The 13,307-nt window shown below is 35.4% G+C and overlaps 1 protein-coding gene across 1 annotated transcript in view; it reads left to right on the top strand.

Annotated features, from left to right (window-relative positions):
• Positions 1 to 13,307, top strand: part of AK9 (adenylate kinase 9) — a 54,631-nt gene that overhangs the window by 4,110 nt on the left and 37,214 nt on the right. Inside the window, 10 exon segments of the mRNA XM_052685869.1 lie at positions 253 to 305; positions 391 to 487; positions 5,104 to 5,216; positions 7,359 to 7,532; positions 7,963 to 8,088; positions 8,469 to 8,543; positions 10,017 to 10,115; positions 11,533 to 11,672; positions 11,755 to 11,935; positions 12,379 to 12,538. Coding sequence (XP_052541829.1) covers positions 253 to 305; positions 391 to 487; positions 5,104 to 5,216; positions 7,359 to 7,532; positions 7,963 to 8,088; positions 8,469 to 8,543; positions 10,017 to 10,115; positions 11,533 to 11,672; positions 11,755 to 11,935; positions 12,379 to 12,538 — 1,218 coding nt within the window.

Below are 13,307 nucleotides of genomic sequence, written 5' to 3'. Positions count from 1 at the left end.
CCATTTGAGTGTGAAATATCCCCAAGGGGTGAGACTCCACCATCTCACTGGGCAGCACTTTCAAATGTTTGACCATTGACATAATCATAATCAACCCAAGGGTACAGAGATAGCTGATTTAAGCAATTGCATGTATGTGTGTTTGTATGAATGAAGGTATATATATGTGTGTGTGCCTGCATTGACGTATCTGTATATAAAATAAATTTTATGAATTGTATTAACTTTATTCTATCTGATGTTCTTCTGCAGCTTTGGAAGTAATTCAAATGAATATTCATGAAGAAACAGAATATGGGCTTAAGGTAAAAAGTGTAATCTGACTGTAAATTTTGTCTCATTCTTGGCAAATATACATTGTATGAGGCTATGTTTTGCATTTTACCTTAGTGTCAAGAATTGCTTTTCAAAGGTCAAAGTATTTCTGAAGAACTTGTTACAGAAATGATTCTGAAAAAGATTGAGTCACCAGAAGTTGCACATTTTGGTAAGTCTACTTATAGCCTGAACTTCCAAGAATAAGCTAACCACAATTTTGTCAAACTTTGCATCTGTTACAGCTCAAATATATGTAATGGTATGTTAGACTGTAGCCCTTTGGTTGTGCACCTCAGGTTGTGGAACATCTCCAAATAGAGAGTGTATTTAATGATTATTTTCCCAATATCATAGTTCAGAATGCATCATTCCAATCCAATGTTAAGTTCATTTTGAGAAGATGAATGTTAAGTGCTGCAATCACTCTCATTGGATAGTGGGATAGTTTCATTTGAATATAAAGTTGTGGGATTTAACGTACAGAATTTTGGCTTGAATACTTTTGTAACAATAAATATATAAATAAATATCAGCAAAATATTTTAAACATTTAAGATATTGAAAAAGAAGGAAAAGATTATTTGAAGTGTGAGGTAGTAAAGTCTACACAATTGTTTATTCTCTTTCCATTTTCTCACTGAGACTGGGTTATGAGAAAGTAGTATATTTTTTGGCACAGACTTTAATTTGAAATGTCCATTATAGGGGAGAGTCAGGTATACTACCAAGAACATGTCAAATTTCTACTGCTCTGAAAGCCAGCAAGTTTCAGTAAGCTTTTGGTTTTAAAGTTTTTATTTCTTCTCTGGACCAAGACTCAATATTCTACAAAAGAAGCGGTCTTACCTGGTGAAGCCAGGCTTTTGGAACAGTAGGCAAATACAGGTAAATAGGGAAGAAGCAGAAAAAAGGAGAAGATGGGAAACAGACATTTGAATGAAAAAGCTGCTATTATTGTGTAAGGTCAGGGCTTTAATAAAAGCCTAAGAGAAGTCTGTGTAATGTGAATTTTCTTCTCTGACTCAGTCTGATGATGAATGTCTAAGATGTGTGTATAACAGAAGACCACAGAAATCCTATAGACTGTAAACATAAGATGCACAAATTTGGCTCTTGTGGCTGAGCCATTTTTTATATTACAGATCCCCAAAATGGGGATGTAGTGGAACAGACTATGTCCTCGTTATTTTTTCTAGTAACTAGAACTCATCTCTAGAACCAATTTTTGTTAAGTATTTTCCAGCTTTAACTGCTTTTTACTTGGTAACTATTGTCTTAATATGTGGATTGCTTTAGAAATAATGCCTTCTGTTTATTTCCATGGAAACTACAACAGATACCAAGAGCACTATTTGATACTCTATTTGATACTCTATTTGATAGAGCACATTCTCAGCTACAAAGCACTATTTTTCAGCACAGGCACTACCATTACGTATGCATTTTCACCAGATGAATAAAAGCCTGCATGCCATGCTCATAAAAATCTGCACCAGCAGAGATGACCCACTGTTGCTTTCATCACTGCTGAAATGCACCACCCACTGCCTCACTGTGCTCACATCCAGTGTTTGGTTTCCATGAAACACTCAGAAAGCATTTATGAATGTCAGTAGGCGCCAATTTTTCCACATGGAAGAATTCAATAACCCACCTTAGCTTCATCTGCATTTCCATGTCAGATTACATTCTGTCAGACTGCCCCTCTGCTGCCATCTGTCATACAGCAAAAATGTAATGCAATATTGGCAGGAAAGTTCAGCCTCTACTGCCTTACCACCAGCATTCACTTCTGACATTGTGGACCAACATAACAAAATAGGAGACATTACTTTCAGAGCAGCCTTTGTATATTCTTCTTGCTTGGAAATAAGCACATTCTATCTGGGGAACCGATGTGCCAGAGGTATTAAGAAGTGCTGAAACAACTGGTAGTATTTAAAATTTGTAAGGCACCATATACAGAGTTTAATTCTTTGAGATCTTACTGAGGGCAAATATGAAGCTGTTAAGCTATTTCTCAGAATAAGAAGTGTCTTAAAAAAAAAATGAGCAAGCTTGTGTTTCAGGATTGTAGGTAAGAAGTTACAGAATAATAATCTTTATGTAGCTGGCATGCTTGCTGTTTTTTTAAATAGAACAAGAAAACCGTCAAGTTCGTATCATGTTAGCCTAAATAGTATTTGCAAAAGAAAATTATTTGTCCTTTTCACAGGAGAAAACTGATCAATTCATAGAATCATAGAAAAGCTTGGGATGGAGGGGACCTTAGAGCCCACCCAGTCCCAACCCCTTGCTATGGGCAGGGACACCCCCCAGCTCAGCTGTCCAGGGCCCCATCCAACCTGGCCTGGAGTGCCTCCAGGGATGGGACACCACAGCTTCTCTGGGCAGCCTGTGCCGCTGCCTCACCACTCTCTGAGTAAAAAATTTCCACCTAACATCGAATCTAAATCCCCCTTTTAATTTGCAAGCATTACCCCTTGTTCTATCACTATCAGACAGTGTAGAACATCAGTGTCCCTCCTGCTTTTAATCTCCCTTCAGGTACTGGAAGGACAGATCCTTCTCCAGGCTGAAGAAGCCCAGCCCCCTCAACCTTTTTTTTGTAGGGCTCCATCCCTCTGATCTTCTCTGGATAACTCCACATCCTTCTAGTGCTGCCTGCCCCACAGCCAGACACAATACTACAGAAGGGGCCTCATAAGGGCAAAGGAGGAGGGAACAATCACCTCCCTCAGCCTACCCATCTTATGATGCCACTCAGGACACAGATAGTCTAATGGGTTGCGAGCGCAAACTGCTGGCTCATATTCAGCTTTCCATCCACCAGAACCCCCAAGACCTTCTCTGCAGGGCTGGTCTCAGTGCATGATTTAAATCAAATCATCATGGAAGTTGTTGATTGATTTATTAATAGTAAGTTATTAACTGACAATCAGTGAACTGGAATTCACTGTATGGGTTTAGTGTCAGCCATACCATAGATACATCACAAGATTAAGCACTTCCCAGATGTAAACACCTACAAATTGCTGAAGTCCTAAAATTTGAATATACTTAAACTTGCAGAGTTCTGCATGCAAACCTTCTCTCAGAGTTGGGTGGGTATTAGAAGCACATTCCTTCTTTTGAGAGTGCATTCTGTTGGAAACGTGGGTGCTCCTGCCTCATGTGAGAGTGCCTTCTGTTGGAAACATGGCACACATGCTCCTGCCTCATGTGTGCCATTTCCTCTAATCTAATCCACGTACCATTGAGAAAGATCCCCCGAAGTCTCCACATGCACACTGGAGGTGTGGGTCATTGCTAGTTGAAGCCTGCTCTGTCATACAGAAATGCAAGTTGCTTGCATTTTGTAAATGAATTTTACAAAATGCAAATGAATTTACATGTAAATGAATTGTAAATGATGGAGGCTGTTCTGTCAGGCCTAAACAGAAGTTGGTAATGCTGGCCAATCAAAACTGGTTTGGCTGCTGTTACCTTGTTCTCATTCTAATGTCTTTTCCCTCAAATCGTAATCTTTCTTTAGTGTTTCTTTTCCAGCTGATTTCTCCTTTTCTCAAAATCTCCTACTGATCTCCTGCTTACAGTTTGATCTGTTTGATGATTATCTTATGCAAGCTTCTTCATTGTTAGTTTTCCCCAGCATCATCAGCCTGGGGTAAACAGTTTGGGATAGTTTGCATATGTGTAGCATAAGATGCTACGTTCACATTATTTTCAGGTCAGGTGTTGCTAACTAAGTTTTTATTAGCAGAAGTCGTGCAAGCTTTCTGCATCTCACTGCCTACTAGAATCTTCTGCATGTATCAACAAACCAGAATCCATGTTTTGTTTCCCAGAGGAATGACTGCACACTGTATTCTCTCTTACTTAGGCTTTTCCATAAATTTTACATCTGTGGCTGTAGGCTCCCCAAAGGGAGAGGAGTCTTCAGTTCTAGTAGCTGTAGCAAAGGCTGCTGCTATGTTTTTGGGTTGTATAGACCGTTTCTCTGATGGAATATTCTCATCTTTTTTTTTTTAGTTTCTCACTGTGGCTTCATGAACACTGAGTTCCTCATGATAGAGTTGTTATTGTACTGTATGCACTTATTGGTAGTTACAGTACTTCCCTGGGAACTTGAAGCCACGGGTACTAATATTTCTGGGGCAGTGCATACTAATACTAGGGAAAATGTATCATTACCACCATGCCTGTTGTGCACAGTCAGTGTCTTTGCTGAAAGGGACTCAACATTGTTAATCCTGGTTGTATGGATGCTTGCCAAGTTGTTATGTATACAGTGTGCACAGTCCCTCCTCTTGAGAGGATTTAACACCCAGGAGCACTATGTATATTCCACAGAGGAGTTCAGGGTCCTTTTATTGCCAATGCAAGCAATGGCTTTTAAAGGTTATTGTGGCTATTTTTGCAATATCTTTCACAATGCCTTTTAGTGGCAAAAAATGGTCCCTAAAAGCTTATTTTCTTTTAGTCACTATAATACGAGTTAGGTATATGAAGTAGATTGTCTGAATATGATCCTTAATGTCTACCTGTTTCTTATATTTCTCAACTGAGTTAACAGGCTTTCAAAGTCCTATATTATGTTGAAACAAATACATTTATGTACGTATTTAATTTGGAGGAGACATAGGTGTATATTTTTTTTTAAAGTGTTATATACATGGTTTAAAATTGTGCCACTATATAGATGTTACCTCTGAAGGAGATAAGTGTAACTACTTATATATTTGTCATAACTTTCTGAAAGATTTATTAAAATGTATTCTGCAGGTTATGTTCTCAGTGGATTTCCTTCTCTCTCAGAGGAATACATGACTGTTTCACAGCAAATGGAGAAAATAAAAAATCTGAAATTAAAACCAGATTTCCTGATTAACATTAAGGTAATGTCACTTTCAGTAACTTGCTAGTTACCTAATTATTAGAAGACTTATATACTGCATAAGTCAGAAGATTTTCTCCCATGCTTTTGAGTATAGCATTTATTGCGAAGGTATTAATTGTTCTCTTTTATAGTGGAATAGAATTCCACTTGTTTGTTTTATTACAGGCACTAAGCATGTAAAATAATGAGTATTTCCTATAACTCAGTAAAATCTACAGTTCTTGCATTCCTATTGTACAAGAATGTACAGTCATGAACACACCCCTCTTCTTGCAATGTTTCATTTATTAACTAGATTCTTTCCTCATACTCTGAATGTGTCGAATGGTCTTCTGAGATAACACTGAATAGTGAGCCTCTGGTAAATTGTACTCCAAAGTTTTTATTCTAGTTGTCGTACCTACATGGTTTGTCAGATGCTAAGACTTGATCATGGGCTAACTCTATCACTTTGCCAGGTTTTAGATAGTGTTTTAATGACACTACTTTTCAGACTTAATCTGTTTGACGATGCATAGTAAAAATGCTTGAACACCTATTTCAAACTTTTTTTTTCTATTCTCTTGGAAAGATCATAAAAGACCAGAGAAATATATTTTTATGCTGTTTTCCAGTTTGCTTTTATTTTTTTCAACTCCAGGAGGTCAATCTTTTATTTAATACCAGATAGTGAGGAACTCCAGCTCTTGAAAATTCATATCATTTGGTTTCACGTGGAGTAGTACAAATAGAGGAGTGATTCCATCTACACTGTTAATAAAACAGAATTATTTACTTCATGTTCTTCTTACATCATCTTCTCTTCTGAAAAGAAGACCGAGACTGAATGTTTATTAAAATCTTTGGCCCAAATTCAAATAAAAATTTTGCCTTCAATTTTAGCGTTTCAGCTGTATTCACAGACATGTCAGAATGGTAACTGTTTCCATTACATAAAAAAACAATGAAAAAGAAAGAAAAAAAAAAGAAAGAAGGGGCATAGTAGATTACCCTAGAACAATCAAATACTGTTGTTACAGACAAATCTAGATAAGCTTTGTTTTCCTAGAAAAGTGACAGAAAACCTTTGAAAAAATATCTGACCAAATTTCTTCTTCCCTATTTCAAGATGTGCTATGTCATATGGCAGCTCATGAAGGCCATATGTCTCTTAGAGCAGAAATATAGAAATATCCTGAAGTATTGTTGTATTTCAAGGGATACCTTAGGTGGTTGTGTAGTATGCCTTTCGCTAGCTGATATGTAATATCAGAAACTCTGTCTTCCTCTGTAGAAAACAATTATCCCTTTTTCTGTCACCTTTTGAATTCGTTGACTGCATTGCTTTCTTGTCATCTCAGATTTTTCACTCATGTTTGAAAGATAAATTTTAGTAGTTCAGAAGGGAAGGAAAATTATTTATCATGTTCCAAATACAGTTCCATGGTAGAATTTTAAGATATCAATTTTAAGGCTACATCCAGATTTACCCGTTGCCCTGGTTTCTGCCACGACAGTGTTGATAGCAAATAGTTCTATTTCATTTCCACATCTCTCCCTCATTCCATTTGGGAGGGTGGGAAGGAGTGATCAAAGAACTGTGTGATGCTTACCTGCCTGCCAGGTTAAACCAACCACAAGATCTGTGTCTAATGTTAAACTAATATATTCTGCAGGGATTTTTGCAAAAAAAAAAACATGCTTATTCTTCCAGAGCTTCAAATTGCTGAAAATCTTTAACCTCTGAGACAATAGCACTATATTTTTGGTAAGAGTAAAGATCTACAAGGTCAGAGGTGCCTACTAAAATTGATTTAGCACTGACTGTAAGAGCAGTCAGAAGCTTGTCTGCAAATGAGTTATTCCTGAACTACAGCTGAAAATTACTTAATATGCCAAAATGTGTTCAAGTAGTAGCTGCATTGCTGATACAAAATGTAAAATGCTGAAGGGGAAAAACTTATTAAATATTTTATTTTTGCCCCAAGTAATTTTGCTGTCGGTGAATGTTTTTATTTGCTTAGAAGGTGTTAGAGAAGAAGTTTAAGAATTCAAATATTTGCCAAAGAGTTTCCCATTCTCCATATTCTCCAGGTTTAGGAAGCATAATATGATTATAGCAGTACACTAAATACATTTCCTTTTACATATTCCTTGGTAGTATTCAGACTATGACTTATGCCAAAGAATATCAGGACAAAGGCAACGCCCTGATTCAGGGCACGTATATCAGAGGAACCAGTGGGATCCTAATCTTACAGAAAAACAAAAGAAAAATAGTGATCAGCTTGAAGAGGAGAATGAAGAAGTTGAAGTTGAAGAGATGGAAGAAGAGGTAAGTAATAATAATTTCTAAAGAGTGAAAAGTATTAAAATGTACTGCAGATAAAGCAGAACAAATTCCGACATTCTAAAATATCACCATACTAGATCATGAACTAATTTTGCTGAGTTCTAATCTTAATTCAGTTTCTGTTCTTCTTTAAGCAATGTGGAGTAATTAAAATTAAATTGATAGGTTAATAAAATTAAAATTAAAATGATAGGTTTAAATAACAGCAAATGCTGATTAATGTATAGCTCAACCTAGAGTCAGCCTTGAACTTGAAAGTCACTGAAATGTTTCTTGTCCTAAGTTAAAAGGTTGGATCACTCATTGAAGTACTCCAGAGAATTATTATATTTACTTCTGGTTGTAGACAAAATTTAGTTTAGTACATTATTTCATTTCTTTACATTGAAGTATTTAACTTTTGCTTCCTCAGACTGTGCAAGATTCACTTACAATGCCAGAAATGATTCATCAGTTAGTGCAAAGGCCTGAAGATATGCTTGAAAATATAAAGGAAAGAGTTTGCTTGTATAAGGATACAATGCTTCGTTCTTTAGAAGTAAGGAAAAAAACCAAAACATCAGGATGATGCTTAACCAAAGACTGTTTAAAATATCATACAATACTTTCAGTTTTTGTTTGTTTGTTTGTTTGTTTGTTTTTATTTGAGACATTTCATGGAGGTGAGCACAAGGCATGCTACAACATTTCCCCAAGTTCTGAAATACATACTGAAATCAATAGTACAAAATTTTCATATCTGATTGTTGATTTTATTCTGGAATCCTGAGATTTTTTAAGACATCAGTTCAATGAATCTTGATTTTACTGAAATCCCCAGTAGTTCAAGCTTGGATACTTACAGGAACAAAATGAGCTTCAGTGTGATTATCTGGTTAACTGTACTCAGATGATGAATGTGTCTTTTTTCTTAAACAGGATTTGATGGCTGAACAGGATTCACAGAATCTTATTGAACTGGATGGAAATCAGGAACCAGATGAACTTCTTGCTGTAAGTAAGCTATGTACCAACTTTATCAATTTCCACTAGCAATTAATTTCTCATTTCTGTGGATTGCTTGCTTTCGTAAGATGTTAACAAATGTTCAAGTTCAGCATAAAACTCACCTAATTATTATTAAAAAGCATCACCTTTGAAATGTGTACTTCTATTGCTCAGTAAAACAACTATACAATTTGCAGAGCTCCAGGCTTTCATGTCTGGTACAGGGCGATATTTTCAGGTAGACCACAAACACTTTTATCCTTCCCTTTTTAATGCTTTATAGCTTGTATTAGTCTCAAGAATAATTACAAGCACGTGAAATTAAAACATTTTTGGTATGATATACTTACAGAACTGGCTTAACATGCTGGTATCTGAAATGATGACAGAATTTTTATGATCTTTGATACTGCTTTACAGTGTTTTACAGTGCTTTACAGACTTTCATTATTTTCCCTTTGACAGTTCTGCTGAGTCTTTGTATTTAGATTCTTAGCTTTTAACTCAGCAACTTATTCTCCCTATTAAAAATTACAATGATAAAATTTGATGATAAATAATCTTATTGCGTGCCGCAGCTGTAAGAGTTGCTTTAAATATGAATCTGAAATATGAAGTTGAAAATGAATGGAGAGATTGTCTTTGACAGTGGAAAAGGCGGGCTGTTCATGTACATTCTCCTCTCCTCTTTGAAATGAATTAAGTAAAGTTTTGTATTTAAATTTATGCTTCACTATGTCCTATGTCCTATGGACCATACAGAAAAGAAAAAAAAAATCACATTCATTTGCACAGCCAATATATGAAATTTCATCATATATGATTTGTGAACATCACAACCGAAGGTTTATATAAAATGCAATGAAGTTGTTTAATGCTTTCCAATTATTTCACCTGTGAATAAGGCAAAAACTATTGTGGAACTATTCCATGCAGGACAAAATCAGGTTTTTCATTTCAAGAACTCTTGCATTCCAGCAAGATTATATTTAGGAAATATTTCAATTAATTATCATTTGGTTCTCATTAGCAGGCAGGATTAAGTATCTTTTTAAATACATTACTCAAAGTTGTATTACTTTCAACTGTGCATAATATTCTGGTTGCCTAAGGAGATTTTCCTTCTTTTGCCATCCTCCTGGCACGGAATGGAGCTCATCTGAAAACTTCCACAGCTCTGTAGGAACTAATCCTTCCCAGTCTATTCCTTTACAAGGCTTGGGATTCACAGCACAATGAGCAGATAAAAAGGCAGATAAAGCAGATAAAATTCAGCATTTTCCACTGCCTATACTCAAATTTTTAAAAGTTTATTAGAGCTCTTCTGAATAACTATCAGTGCTCCAAGCGAGAAATCGGATCTCGGTGTATAGGTGGCCATTACATAAATAATAAGTTGCAATTTAAAAAATACTTTAGGGACCCTTGCAGATCACAAAGGCAGTTTTGACTGGTGCTGAGTCAGTTATTTCTTTTCAGTCAGTGGTAATTCGACTTCAGTCAATGGGAGTTCGAAATGGAGCTCCTATAATTAGGCTTCAGAGTCGGCAAGAAGAAATGCTGGAAGGACTGGAAAATGTAAGTGTGTTTTTCTGAAATGTGATGATTGCAATAAATATTAAAATTTTGTTTTCTGTGGTGAACTTACACTATAACATCTCTGTTTCATTGCAACCAGTTTGTTCTGCCATACAATAAGGGCATATTTTGCAGCTTCACGATCTAGAAATGCAACTTTAAGATAATTATGGAGTTGAAATCCACCTAAAACTTTGAAAAAAGATCTGCAATTAATAAAAATAAGTTAGGTGATCTTAATTACATTTTTGAACAAAATATTTGTTTCAGGAATGAAGAAAGAATAATTTGTTTGAAGAAAATAAACATTAATCAATTTTATCTCTTTTAGATTAAAGACATTCTATGTTAATCATTTATCATATCACCTTTGTCTGAAATGTCGCCAGTTCTGCTGCATTCTTTTTGAGATTTGAGTAATAGAATGCACATAGCAATAAAGAGGAGAGCAGGAATTATGTAGTAAAAGATGTACCTAAATGTTTTATTCTCTCTTTCCTAAACATTCAGTTTGTTTTTCTGTTTTCTGTTGGGCATTGATCAAATAGTGTGTACTGTATTGTAACTTCAAGATCTATTCTTGAGCAGTAAGAGTCAATAACAGCTTATTATTTTCTATGTAAAACTGTATTTTAATTCCCAGCTTCATAGATTCTGAAGGCTCTTCAGCAGTTCTTCATAGCCAGCACTTGTCTGTACTATTCTGGGTAAATTGAAGTAAACATAAACTTTAGAACTCACTCACTATTTGCCTCCTTTATTGGATCTATTACATTTAATCTTATCACATGATGTTTCTGTGTCATTAAAAGGAATATTTTGGTCTTGCTATTCCCTGATTTTGGTCCTTTCTTCATCCCTTTTAGAAGAAAGCTTGGCCATTTTCTGTCTTCATCAATCACAGAATCACAGAATCACAGAATCACAGAATCACCTGGGTTGGAAGGGACCTCAAGGATCATGTAGTTCCAACCCCCCTGCCTAGCAGGGCCACCAAACATCCACATTCAGATCAGGTTGCCCAGGACCCCGTCCAACCTGGCCTTGAACACGTCCAAGGACGGGGCATCCACAACCTCCCTGGGCAGCCCGTTCCAGGGCCTAACTACTCTCCTTGTGAAGAAATGGCTTATTCATACTTCTTTATCTTTTTAAACTTCTGGAAATAATTGTTGAAGGCTACAGGAACTATTTTAAGTACTTTTTGATGAAATAAAATTTAAAACCCGAATAGTTTATCCTTAAAGTCACACTACGATTCTGATATATGTGTATCTTTTTAAAGCATGATTTAATTTTCTGTTTAGATTTGCTTGCTCTCCAGTAAAGTACTGCATAAAGTTAATTTTCATACAACAAGGCCCATATCACTTCAGGCAAAAATTGCACATGCACTTATTTCTGTTTTAATAAACAGGATGAGCTTTTCCGTGTTCTGTCATCATTCGAGCTAATAGCACCCAGATACCGATGGCGTAGAAGCAGGTGGGGACAAGTATGTCCTGTGGCTCTAAAGAAGGGTGATATTGTAATGGGAATGCCAGATTTGGCTGTCAGGTGAGTGGAATTTGACACTTACTTTTATTTCTGTTTTTTTAAGACAGCTGTGTAAATTTGTTTTCTTCTCTTCCGTTTTAAGTTTTCTAGGTAAAATGTACACGCTGTCATCCCCAGAGGCACTGAAAACATTTATGTTGAATCCACGCCCTTACTTGTTACCACCAATGCCAATGCCTCCTTGTAAAGTTCTAGTATTTGGTCCTCCAGTGTCAGGGAGAACCACTATTTGTAATCTAATTGCAAGCAAATACAAAGGAAAGGTAGGTTTATATATGTTTTATGTAACAGAAGTATCAGCTGAGATTTAGGAGTCTGTTAAATACATTCTTCTTTTTGTTGTGTCATTAACATACGTACAGCAAACATTAGCAAACATACTGCAAGCAGACATATTATGCAAATGGTAATTCAGTGAAATTCATTTACAGAAAGTACATATTTTTCTCATCAGTGTCACACAAATATTTGTCAGTTATTTATCTGAGCAAAAGAATACTATGAATATATAAACATGTATAAATTAATTCAATGTAATCAAAAATTAGAAAATATATTATGCACACATGAAGAACCCACTTAAATTATATGTAAATTTGTCTGAAATTTGCAGAGTTTTTCCAAATTCCTTTCACTGTATAGTTGGTGGGTCCGATCTTGTATGTGTCTTCTGTACTATTTATGTTTTTTCAAATAATTTCCCTAGGTTCTTGATATGGCTGAACTCATTCAATCTCATGTGGAAGAATTAAGAGAAAAAAACATTGAGCAAATACGAAGGGATGCAATAGAAAAGGCTGTAACAGCAGTGAAAAATAGGTTTGAAGAGGGGAGTAGTACAGAAGAATCTGCTGTCATCCCAGAAGGTAAAAAGTAAATGCTAGCTATTCTAAGCATGCTATTCCATGTCGTCACAGTTAAAAAATGTCGTCACAATTAAAAAATGAAAGATAATCTTGTTCTCCTCACTTACACTTGTAGGACTATTTCAAATGTTTTTCCTTCTTGCTTATTTTGAGAAGCCTAAAAAGAAATTATTAATTTTGTCATATCTAGATTAGTTAACTTATTAATATATTATTAATGTAAGGGAAAAAAAAACAGTAACTTTTGTAGGGGCTAAGTAAGTGATCTGATAATAAGTTTGGCATTTTCATTTACATTTTGTCTTTTTATAGCATAATAACATTGGAAACTGTTTGATTGATAAGGGAATAGGTGTACAGCCACACACACACACACAAAACATCTAAATTAAGAAAGGATTGAAATTAAGAATGTGAATTTTTGTCCCTTTAATGTGAGAAACTTATAAGCATGCTGAGTTTTAATTATGTTGTTGAAATACAGTAAAACAGATGATTTTAAACATGACATGGTTTATATATACTGGGTTTTATTTTCGTACAGATGAGACTGACATCTCATCTGAAGCAAGGAAGGTTTATTAGATAGATCCAATTAATGGATGTTGATTTAAAATATTTATAAGGATCTAAAATGGAAATGAAATAAACGTGCAATATGAGGTTATTTTTACAAATTTGTCTTTTTAAAGAAAAACAATTGTTCCTTCAGTCATGCTTTTCTTTTGACTTCTGTGTGCTTTAACAGGAAAAGATATAAAAGGTTACT

Source organism: Tympanuchus pallidicinctus, unplaced genomic scaffold (assembly GCF_026119805.1).
Source record: "Tympanuchus pallidicinctus isolate F22 unplaced genomic scaffold, pur_lepc_1.0 scaffold1, whole genome shotgun sequence".
Classification (NCBI taxonomy): domain Eukaryota; kingdom Metazoa; phylum Chordata; class Aves; order Galliformes; family Phasianidae; genus Tympanuchus; species Tympanuchus pallidicinctus.
This window is presented reverse-complemented; position numbering and strand designations above follow the sequence as displayed.